The sequence below is a fragment of the Scyliorhinus canicula genome, chromosome 23 (assembly GCF_902713615.1).
Source record: "Scyliorhinus canicula chromosome 23, sScyCan1.1, whole genome shotgun sequence".
NCBI lineage: Eukaryota > Metazoa > Chordata > Chondrichthyes > Carcharhiniformes > Scyliorhinidae > Scyliorhinus > Scyliorhinus canicula.
Window position 1 is genome coordinate 26,438,507 of NC_052168.1, and position 12,244 is coordinate 26,450,750.

A 12,244-nucleotide genomic window follows, 5' to 3' on the forward strand; every position below is an offset into this window, starting at 1 on the left:
TGCCTCTGCTGGCTCTTTGAAAGAGCAGTTTGTTTGGTGCCAATTCCCCACTTTGCAACCCTGCAAATTGCTCATCCTGAAGTAGCAATCCAACTCCCTTTTATAATCAGCTTCCACCATCTTTCAAGTAATGTTTCAGAACCGACAATGCTGAATTATCTTCCCTCAGCTCTTTTGCCAATGATTATGAACCTACGAGTTCTGCTTACTATCCAACTTACCAGAGGAAGAAGTTTTTATCTATTCTATTCAAGGTCAACAATCCTAACTTTTCCAACATCTCCTCATAATTGAAGACCTTCATCACTAGTATCATAGTAAGCCTTCTCTGTTCCCTTTCTAAGGTCTTTGCGGCTTTCCAAGTGTTGTGCCCAGAATTATCTATAATACTCCAGCTAAGGCCTAACAAGTGATTTATGACGTTCCAGCACAATTTCTTTGTTTTTATTATATTCCTCCATTATTCACCAAATAACCCACCAAAACCGTATTAACTTGTTCTACCACCTTTAAAGAATTGTTTATATGGGTGCCAAGTTCTCACTGCTCATTTATTACACTTTCCAAAATATAATTTTCTATCATTGCAATCATATCTTTGCATCAAGATGATAGATTAAAATCACTTATAATCATTCCCGTTTCACGAAACGGTGACCTGTGGAACAAATCCAGTAAATAAACTCTTTACAAAAAAAAACTTAATGTGAAGTTTTACTACTCTAATTAACTGCAGTCTTTTAGGAAATCAAGCCACCAGTAAGCAAATTTTCAATAAAGGATACTAACTTCTCAACACTCGTGGTACCTTGGTATACATGAGGCTATGGTTATTTACCCGAAACTAGGCATTGCTTAATTTGATATTTCTGATGTTCCAAGAAACTCAAGGGGGATAAACTTTGGGGTTTACACTGTTAAATAAACCTTTCTTTTGGCAAATGTGCGGCAGGGCCGAAATTCCTAACTTGGACCATAGAAATTACAGCTGAAGTCTTTTGTAATCAGGCTAAACTGACTAAGTTTAGCTGTTGCAATGCAGATAAATGCTGATGTAACACAAATGCAAGGTGTGGAAAACTGAAAGATTATTTAGAAGCTGAACCAATTTCTATTTTTTTTTAAAAAATAGCACTAAAAATAAATATTTACATATTTCAAGGAATCTTCAACTGCCCTATAAGATTACAAAAAATATATAAAAGGTTACAGTAGAGGGCCATTCAGCCCATCACATCAGTGCAGCCCACAGAAGGGACCACCTATTGCCACTCCCCTGCCCTTTCCTCCCGCTTTCAGATAATGATCCAATTCAGTCTCGAATGCCTGATTTGTATCTGCCTCCACCATGCACAGGCAGTGAATTCCTGGTGGTAATCACTAGCTGTGAGAAGTTTTTTTTTCCCTTTCAACCCCACACTTTCTGGCAGTTCCTGCACTTTTGTCAGTGCGGATATAAAGTTAAATCAATGCAATGATTAAAATTCAAACATATATAGCAGTAAAGTATTTATAGTGCTGGATTACACACTGGATGAATACAGACAGTGATCCTTCTATAGTATTTGTGACAGGCCTGTAAACCTTAAAATTAGAAGGAATCCAAGTTAGTATATAAATGTTGGTGCTGATATATAGGCTTCAGTATTAGTTGTGTGAATCAACAACATGACATGCTCTTGGAAACCCATTTCATGCAACAATCTTTACTACAACAAATAAGGACATAAGCTTGTACCTTTCAAAAAAGCTTCTACATTCTCAAATCAGAACATCAATTTCATAAAACATAACCTGTGGAATACTGTAGAGGCAGTTGACATAAAGTGCACTTTAAGTGTGCACATAATTTTACAGAGAAAAATGATTAATTCAAATGTCTGTATAGGTTAATTTGCAAAGATTTCAGAAACCGAGGCTGCCTGATGTTCCACACAGTGAAGCATGGAATTAAAAGGAGGGAATAGCAAGAATGTTACCTTGGGGTGTTTACATACTTGTCCTGCCAGCCCATTCAAACCTTGCACTGTAAATGGCTGACAACTTGATGCCAGTCTTCCCCCTTGCTCAGCATGGGGGATGCTACGGTGGAGATGGGAGAAAAGAGAATTGTAGGAATGGATATTTTTTTTTTTAAGAAATGGAACGCCTAGTTGAGAATTAGTTTGCAATGGCCCACCACTGTCTTAAAGAAACTGGAAGGACATCAAGCCCCTGAAATAAAACTTGCGCACCCAAATTTTGGTCCAACGATAGCAAAATGGTTATATTTATGAAATTACAGTCTTATCATTGAATGCAGAAGAAAATTCCTCATACAGGAACAAGTCAATATTTAAGTTAAAATTCAAGATAAAGCTAATTTCAACTTTTCCACACAGGTGCATTTTGCTTACGAGTTGGTGGAACATGTTTCACCACTGCAGCTCAGGATGAGGCACTGTTGAAATGGTTGGGCTGCATTAACCTGAAGCGAGGGGGAAACAGAAAAGAAAACTGCACAACCAGGAATGGAAAGGAAAGATGAGCATTTAAAGCAGGCGATTCTTAGAAGCATCAATCTAAGGCACTATCACAGTATCCTCTCTCACGTCACCTGGTTCTAGATGTAGAATAGGAAAGCGAATATAGAAATAGGCTCTCTGAAAGCTTTTTATCTCTGCAACAGATACAGAGACATCAAGACAAAAATAAGAAATAAAAATAAGTCCTTAAAAAAATTCCCACTAACAATGAGAACTACAAGATACACAAGATTTGGTCTGGTCTCTTTTGGTAGTTAGTTAATTGTAATGAATTATTTAGCTATTACATATTCTCCACTTTCAGGAGTAGGTGCTGAGCAGAACAAGCATTCCTTTAAATAGGGTGGGTGATATCAAAGACAGAAATGCCACTTATCATTTCTTAAATTTCAAATTATTGAACAGTATTAGCACAGGACTGCAAACAGATCACCTGCCTATCTTTTGAGAAATTGTGCCATATTTTGTTGGGGGGGGGGGGGGAAGAGAGAGAGAGAGAGAGAGAGAGAGAGAGAGAGAGAGAGAGAGAGAGAGAGAGAGAGAGAGAGATATTGCAGAAATAATGATGAAATAGAACAGGTTGAATCCTACCAAGGAATGCAATGATGTAGTTTTAATACTATTTGTGAATTAAAATGCAAGGACAATCTCTCGCTATGCTTTCTGCAAGCCTAACATCAGTCTTTGGGAAAGCGCTAGTTTATATTATGAAGGAAATGTTAAGAATGAATTTAGAAAATCAGTGCGATCAGACAAAGTCACTTGGATTTATACAAATGAAAATCATGTTTGACAAATCTGGTAGAGTTTTTTTTAAGGATGTAAGTAGTGATCCAAAAGTCATTCAACAATTTGCCACACTAAAAATTAATACACAAGGGCACATGGATAGAGGATTGGTTTACAGACAAGAAGCAAAGAGTGGGGTTAAACAGCACATTTTGGCAGGCTGAAACTGGTGCAGTGGCACAGGGGTGATGTTGGGGCCTCAACTGTTTACAATCTGCATTCATGACTTAGACAAAGAGACAGAGAGTAATGTATCTAAGTTTGCTGACGACACAAAGCTAAGTGGGGATGCAAGCTGAGAGAAGGCGAGAGAAGGACACATTAAGAGGCTGCAAAGAGACATAGAAAGGTTAAATGAGTGGGCAACAAGATGGCAGATAGACTATAATGTGGGGAAGTTTGAGATTAGTCATTTTAGCAAGAACATAAAGCAGAATTGTATTTAAAAAGATGCAAACTCAACACAAAAAGCTAGCATGCAAGTATAGCAAGCAATTAGGAAGACAAGTGGTATGTAGGCCTTTTGTGCAAGGAGACTAGAGTACAAGAATAAGGAAGACCTGCTACAATTGTGGTTGAGAACATACCTGGAATACGGTGTGCAGTTTTGATTTCAACCTTTAAATGAAGGATATACTTGCACTGGAGGCGGTAAAGCAAATGCTCACTGGATTGGTCCCTGGGATGAGAATATTGGCCGTACAGTGGTAAGTTGAGTAAATGGATCTGTGTTCTCACAGAGTTAAGAAGAATGAGAGGTGATCTCATTGAAACACACAAGATTATGAAGGGGCTTAACGTGCTAGACACAGTGGCTGTTTCCCCTGGCTCTGGAACTGACACGGGAGCACGGTCTCAGGATGATCGTTTAGAACAGAGGAGGACGACAAATTTCTTTACCTAAGAAGGGATATGAATCTTTGGAATTCTCTATCCAAAGGGTTGCTGATGCTCTATCATTGAATATATCTACAGCTGGAATTGAGAGGTTTTTGGTCTCGGGGATTTGTAGCATGGGTGGTAAAGTAGGAGTTGAAGCCAAAGATCAGACACGGTTAAATGGTTAAACAGGCTCAAATGGTTGCACCCATTTCGTGCTCAAAGTCGCCAAACCAAAGAAAACACAACAAATCATAAATGGATATTTTACACATAGCAGGAAAATTAGCCTTCTTACGTTCTACCCAGCCTCTATTTTTCAATGTTGATTGTCTGAAACACTTCAGAAACTTAATTGGCAATTGTGATTGGAGGATGAAAACACTCCACTACTCAATCCACTAACCGCTGCTTAGAAATGGGTTACTGAAAGTAATTTTTAAATTTCCTTTTCTAAGCAAAATAAATTTACCCAAAACAAAGAGGAACAGATTGGATTGTTCTTTTTGCAAGATAAAGTGGGGTCTTATGTCTTGCACATTTCCACTTGACTTATTATGGTGTCCTCGCATACCGTCTGTGCTAGATCCTTGTAAACGTGGCGTTACAATCAGGCACATGCTGCAATGTTTTCAGAATTCAGAGTTTAGGAAGTGACTGGAACTCTGAACTTAATTCATGAAGAATAAAAAGTGTTGCATCCTTAAATCTAGACAGCATAAGAAGTTGACCACGGTATTGAGAACAAAAATCTGTTTAAATCAAAAGCTACAATAAACAATAGAAGTATTTTAGATAGCCCAAGTTAATAATTTTAACATACCATCCCTCCAGAGATCAGCTATAAACTTATCAGATGACTGGTGCAGTAAACTGGCAATGTTATCATTCAGGGGGTCCATGTTCTTCATCAGCCATTCATTTGCTTTGTAATCCACCTGTATTGCAAAGGAGATACCTTATATAAATAACTATAGAGTACAGAGGTTAATCAGCTATCAATTATTTAATCTGTTGAGTCGTGATTATGAAGTCTGGTCAATATATTTCACTTTCATGTTCTTTATAGGAGGGCACTAGTTCAGGCAAGAAGAATAAAACAGCTCAACAATATGGTGACTGGATTGTCGAACACGTACATCGTAATTATTTTAGATATAACTTGTGTATTGTACTCGTAGGATTAAAAAAAAGAGTGTAATGCTGAAGCACCTGGGGTTGAACACAATTTTTAACAGAGTTTTCTTAAATGGTTGTAAACTGTACAAGGCTTGATCTAGACGGAGGCAAAAGCCTGGAAAGCAGTTGATGATGTCACAGACTATTACATGACTAGACTCTTAAAGGGACCATGCAACAACACAACTCTCATATACAACAAAAACCCCACCCAGTTTTGGATCTGCCTACCTTGCCAGCATAGTGAATAATGCAGAAGTCCGCTTTATCTTTTAGCTGTTTGGGTTTCTGGAACTTGGGGTGGGTCCCCTGCTCCTGCATCACCTTCTCTACAAAGCTCTTATCAGTAGCCTTGGGGAACCAACACTCTTCGTCGAGCAGAGCCAAGATACCAGGAGGACTAGCCTGAAAAAGGAAGAATTTTTAAAGAAGTTAACCCCACTATATTTCTGGGGAGCTAGTGAACCGAAAGCCACAAGAGGAAAAAGGACTCACAGATTTTTCAATGAGGTCAATGCAAGGCTGCAAGTCGAGGCCAAAATCAATGAAGTTCCATTCAATTCCTTCGCGCTGGTATTCTTCTTGCTCCAGGATAAACATTGTGTGATTAAAGAGCTGTTGCAGCTTTTCATTTGTGTAGTTAATGCACAATTGTTCAAAGGAATTCAGCTGCAGAAGCACAAAAAAAAATCACTAGGAAAGAAGAGGAAGATAGCACCACATGACAACCTAGATTCTCCATCCAGGTGAAACGATGTCGGAGTATTTACCCTGTCAAGCCCTTTCATAATGTTTCAATGAAATCACTTCTATTTTTTCTAAATTCAAATAGACCCAATTTACTCAAACTCTTGGCAAAGCTTCACTCCACTGCCTTCCTCAAACATGGAGACCAAAATTGCACATTCCAGGTGTGCTCTTGCTGAAGACCTGTACATTTATAGCAAGACTTCTTTATTCTTGCACCACAATTCCAATCCCTTTGAAATAAAGGCTTGCTGCACCTGCATGCTAACTTGTTATACAAAAAAAGAGAAAGTTGCGAAAGCTCTGGCAGCATCTGTAGGGAAAGAAAACAGGGCTAGCGTTTTTGAGTCCGCATGACCCTTATTCATATCTAAAGAGGGAGAAATGTGATTATGAGGGGGTGGAACAGCTAGAAGTGGTTAGTGGGAGCTGGAAGAGATTGCAATAAAGATGTAGAAAAACTTAAGAACAAGTTACAGATGGCCCAGTTGTGAGTAGGGAACAAATAATATTTGGGATGAAAAAAAAAATGAGAACGGTTGTAGTCTAAAGATGCTGAAGTCAATGTTGCTTAGGGAGGGCTGTAACCTACTAATTGGAAGACGAGGTGCTGTTCCACCAGTTTACGTTGGTTTCACTTCACTGGAGCACTGCAACAGGTCAAGGATGGGCACATGGGCATGAGAGCTAAATGATGAGTTTAAATGGCAAGCAACAGGGATTCGGCATTCAAATTTGAACTTCCAAAATGAATCACTTCACATTTATCAAGGTTGAACTCCATCTGCCACTTTTCAGCCCATCTCTGCATCCTGTCAATGTCCTGTTGTAACCTGCAACAACCCTCAACACTATCTACAACTCCCCCAACGTACGTGTCATTGGCAAACTTACTAACCCACCCTTCCACTTCCTCATCAAAGTCATTTATAAAAAACACAAAGAGCAGAGGTCCCAGAACGGATTCTTGCGGCCCGCCACTGGTCGCCCACCCGCCACTGATCATCTTCTTTCTCACACAAGTGTAGAACGCTTTAGGATTTTCCCTAATCCTTCTCGCCAGGGCTTTTTCATGCCCCCTTTCAGTCCATTTTTGAGTTCCTTCCCGGCTACCTTGTAATCCTCTAGGGATGAGTCAGATACTTGCTTCCTCAACCTTACTTTTCTTTTTTCTCAGCACCATTCTTTTTTTTAATAAAAGTTTTTATCGAGTTTTTGGTTCACAGAGCAGACATATAAATATGAACAAACATTAGGAGATGAAACAAAAGCAAAGAAAGAAAGCAAAATGAAATAAAAAGTAAAACTATTTACACATACAACGGCTTCACCTATTTAAATACATACATCGCAGTTTCCTTTCTGTTTCCTCTTGGCAGTATTTGCAGGGGCAATTGTTGTCCCCTGCTTTTTGCCTCCCATCGGTTTTCTCTTTGACTTTTCCTCTCCTCCCCCCCTTGTTCAGGTTGTTGCACCTGCCCCCTCTTTTTGTGTCTCATGTTTCGCTTGTTGGGCTTGGTTGAGTTCCATGTTTCCCTGACCGCTCCCTCCACCCACATCACCTTCCTTACTGTGTTGCAGCTATCCCCTCCTGATCTTTGGCTTCCTAGTTGTTGACTACAAACAGGTCTTGGAACAACCCAGTGAATGGTTCCCATGTTTTGTGGAAGCCTTCTTCTGACCCTCGGATGGCGAATTGAATTTTCTCCATTTGGAGACATTCCGGCAAATTAGACTGCAGTCTGCAGCTTTCGGTGGTGCTGCTGACCACCAGCCGAGCAGGATTCTCTGGCAGGCTATTAAGGAGGCAAAAGCAAAGGCTTCAGCCCTCCTCCCTTAGTGGGCAGCACGGTAGCACAGGTGGATAGCGCTGTGGCTTCACAGTGCCAGGGTCCCTGGTTTGATTCCCTACTGGGTCACTGTCAGCACCAGAGGCCCAGGTTCGATTCCCTGCTGGATGACTGTCTGTGCAGAGTCTGCACGTTCTCCCCATGTCTGCGTGGGTTTCCTCTGGGTACTCCAGTTTCCTCCCACAGTCCAAAGACGTGCAGGTTAGGTGGATTGGCCAGTGCTAAATTGCCCTTAGTGACCAAAAAGGTTAGGAGAGGTTATTGGGTTACGGGGATGGGGTGAAAGTGAGGGCCTAAGTGGATCGGTGCAGACTCAATGGGCCGAATGGCCTCCTTCTGCACTGTATGTTCTATGTTCCTCCCATGAAAACATCTGGCTGATCTGATACTCCGAAGACTGCCACTCTCAGGCATGGCTCCACCCTCACCCCCACCACCTTGGCATTGCCTCGAAGAAGGCTGTCCAGAACCCAGCAAGTCTGGGGCAAGACCAGAACACGTGGGTGTTGTTGGCCAAGCCACCTTGGCACCGTTCACATTTATCCCATCCTTCCCCCCCACAGGACAGCAGATATAGTGGATTAGTGGATCCATTGGTTAGGATATTCCAAAATTCCATGGACACGGGAAAGGTTCCAGTGGATTGAAAAAATGCTAACGTAACACTCTTATTCAAAAAGGGAGGGAGGCAGAGTGTGGGAAATTACAGACCAGTTAGTTTAACATCTGTTGTTGGAAGTTGTTAAGAGTCAATTATCAAGGACATAATATCAGGACATTTGGAAAGCCAAAGCACTATCCATCAGAGTCAGCATGGTTTTATTAAGGGCAAATCATGTTTGACAAATTTGCTCGAGTTCTTCGAACATGTAACAAGCAAAGTGGATAATGGGGATCCTGTAGATGTAGTATATGGTTTAGCTCACTGAGCTAAATCGCTGGCTTTTAAAGCAGACCAAGCAGGCCAGCAGCACGGTTCGATTCCCGTACCAGCCTCCCCGGACAGGCGCCGGAATGTGGTGACTAGGGGCTTTTCACTGTAACTTCATTGAAGCCTACTCGTGACAATAAGTGATTATCATTATCACTATCTGGACTTCTGGAACACGTTTGATAAGGTCAATTCACAAGGTGCGATCACATGGGATATGGGGTAATTTATTAACTTGGGTAGATGACTGGCTGACGGACTGGAGACAGAGTCGGGATAAATGGGTCTTTTTCTGGATGGCGAGATCTAACTATTGGGATGCCACAGGGTTCGGTCATTGGGCCCCCAGCTATTTACAATCTACATTAATGACTTGGATACAGGGATAGACGGTTCTATAGCCAAATTTGCAGATCACACAAAAATAGGTGGGACAGTAAGTTGCAATGAATGTGGATAAGTGTGAGGTCATGCATTTTGGAATGGAAAGGCAACTTATCTAAATGGGAAGAGACTGCAGATCGCTCCGTTGCAGAGGGATCTGGGCATCCTTGTGCATGAGTCACAGAAAGCAAACATGCAGGTGCAGCAGATAATGACGAAAGCAAATGGAATGTTGCCATTTATAACAAAAGGAATTGAGTCTAAAGGTAAGGAAGTGTTGTTACAACTATACAAGGCATTGGGTAAGACCGCACCTGGAGTATTGAGCACAGTTTTGGTCCCCTTATTTGAGGAACGATTTAGTGGCATTGGAGGTAGTTCAGAAGAGATTCACTAGATTGGTTCCAGAGATGAGGGGTTTGTCGTATGAGGAGAGATTGAACAGTTTAGGCCGATACTCTCCAGAGTTTAGAAGAATGAGGGGAGATCAAATTGAGGTACACAAGATGCTAAAAAGTATGGATAAAGTAGGCATGGAGCTGATGATTCCTCTTGTGGGGCATTCTAAAACGAGACGTCATAATCTTGGAATAAGAGGTAGCAAATTTAAAACAGATTTGAGGAAAAACTACTTCTGCCAAAGGGTTGTGAATCTGTGGAATTTGCTACCCCAGAGTGTGGTGGATGCAGGAACAGTGAGTAAATTTGAGGAGTTAGACAGATTTTTAATTGGCAATGGGTTGAAGGGTTATGGAGAACAGGCAAGGCGGTAGAGTTGAGGCCAAGATGGATCAGCCATGATCACATGAGGGTGTTAGGCCCGAGAGGTTAAATTGCCCACTCTCGCTCCTAGGTCATGTTTTCTAGGGAGGAGATGCTTTGGCTGATTTCGCAATCTAGCTCTTGGCCTGTAATATTGTAGATAGCAGATGAGGAACATATCAGCCATGATAGACTGGCGGAGCAGACTCGATGGCCCGCATGGCCTAATTCTGCTCCTATATCTTATGAACTTAAGCTTGAACGATTTCAATCCAATTCCTAGTGGCTGTATATTCAGATGAATGTCATTTTTTACTTGGGGGACAAATTGGCAATGTCTCTCAGGCTGATGTCATGATGGTTAGTGTGGTGGTGGTTGGGGGTGGTGGTAGGTGGGGGGTGGGGAGGAGAAGAGAGAAGCAGCACCACACTGGTATAGAATTTGAAGACAGAGTCACAGGTTAAAAGGGCACTATTCTGAAACTAATAATATTATGCTAAATCGGAGAGTGGTTTAATATGTAGCACTCTATTACTCGGAACTAAAATACATCACTTGGACATGTCACATTTTTATGAAGTTGCTCTCCAACTGGAAAGGGCTCTGAAGTGTGAATATAAAATTCAATCACATAAGTATTGCAGTTCTAAAGACACCAAAGACATGCTGCTCATTAAACAGTGTATCATATTTTGGGTTCAACAGATTTCAGGATGGAATGCTGAGTTCAGAAATCAACCCAAAGCTCAGGTATTTACCATCTTAATGTCAAATCCTTGAAGCACATTCCAACCAGTCAAAGGCTACTTTACATTCAGTATTCTCCCCATTATCCATTACCCATGTTCTCCAAAGTTAAACTGAAGGGAAATTGGTTTTTGTCACTCCTTACATGAAACAGAACACTGTAAATACACCAGAAACATCAACTGAGATGTAGTGCCAGAATTGCCACAAAAGGCTTTTCTTGACCTTCAGACTAGAAATCTACCCCAACTTGAAACATCTCCAATGAAACAATTAAGCAATTTCAAGGTACCTCGAAGATCTCAAAGCCAGCAATATCCAAAATGCCCACAAAGGAGGCACCCTGTCTTTTGGTTCTATCCAGAGCTTTGTTGATGCGCATCACCAGCCAACGGAAGAAACGTTCATAAGTGGCTTTGGCCAAAGCCTCAACAGCAAAGTCAGCCTAAATGTAAAAAAAAAATAAATCCAAGTCAGCTGAGCTACTTATTAAGATTAAAAACCCAAGAGACGAAAGTGAGAAATCAAATAAAACAAAGTACACAGAATTTTGGTAAAACTGCGTATTGCAAGCAGAAATCATTTTAAAACAGTAAATCTCATATGAAGACAGAGCAATGAATTTTGCAGTCATGATCGCCCAAATTAGTACGGGCGGCATGGTAGCACAGTGGTTAGCCCTGCTGCTTCATAGCGCCAGGGACCCAGGTTTGATTCCAAGCTTGGGTCTTGGTCTTTGAGGAGTCTGCACACTCTCCAAGTCTGCATGAGTTTCCTCCAGGTCACAGATTTTCTCCCACTAGTCCCAAAAGACGTTCTTGTTAGGCGAGTTGGACATTCTGAATTCTCCCTCAGTGTACCCGAACATGCGATGGAATGTGGCAATTAGGGAATTTTCACAGTAACTTCATTGCAGTGTTAATGTAAGCCTACTTGTGCCACTAGTAAAGATTATTATAATAAAATATGCCCGATTAGGAGGTTTGCAAATACCTATCAAAGCATTACAAATGCGATAATAGCATAACATTCAATAGATTATTAACACATGTCTATTTGGATCAGATTGCTGACTTCAGTCAGGTATTTCTTCTTGTAAGACATATTCCAACCTTAAAATAGTCCAAATTTCTCACTCCTGACAGATTAATTGAGAATCTGGCACAGAAATAAATGCTTGAAATAATGGCAATGATTATTTCACAATACAGATGGTCATGTTGGGTCTATTCCAACAATATCCAAGATCTGTAGTACCCAACAATTGGTTATAATAATAATAATCTTTATTATGTTCACAAGTAGGCTCTAGTCAACAGTCCATGATATTACCTGCACATCTTTTTAAAAAATAACTTAAGTACCCAATTATTTTTTTTCCAATTAAGAGGCAATTTAGTATGGGCAATCAACCGATCCTGCACATTTTTGGGTTGTGGGGGCGAAACCC

The 12,244-nt window shown here is 40.8% G+C and overlaps 1 protein-coding gene across 5 annotated transcripts in view; it reads right to left on the minus strand.

Annotated features, from left to right (window-relative positions):
* Positions 1–12,244, minus strand: part of LOC119956378 (myosin-9-like) — a 187,089-nt gene that overhangs the window by 70,822 nt on the left and 104,023 nt on the right. For 3 of the 5 annotated variants that reach the window (XM_038783546.1, XM_038783545.1, XM_038783547.1), the window contains 4 exons: positions 11,087–11,239; positions 5,868–6,041; positions 5,604–5,777; positions 5,017–5,131 (listed from right to left, as the gene is read on the minus strand). In XM_038783546.1, the coding sequence (XP_038639474.1) occupies positions 5,017–5,131; positions 5,604–5,777; positions 5,868–6,041; positions 11,087–11,239 (616 nt within the window). Of the gene's footprint in view, positions 1–2,596; positions 2,660–5,016; positions 5,132–5,603; positions 5,778–5,867; positions 6,042–11,086; positions 11,240–12,244 lie in introns of all 5 variants that reach the window. The other 2 variants (XM_038783544.1, XM_038783543.1) reach the window with 1 other exon arrangement.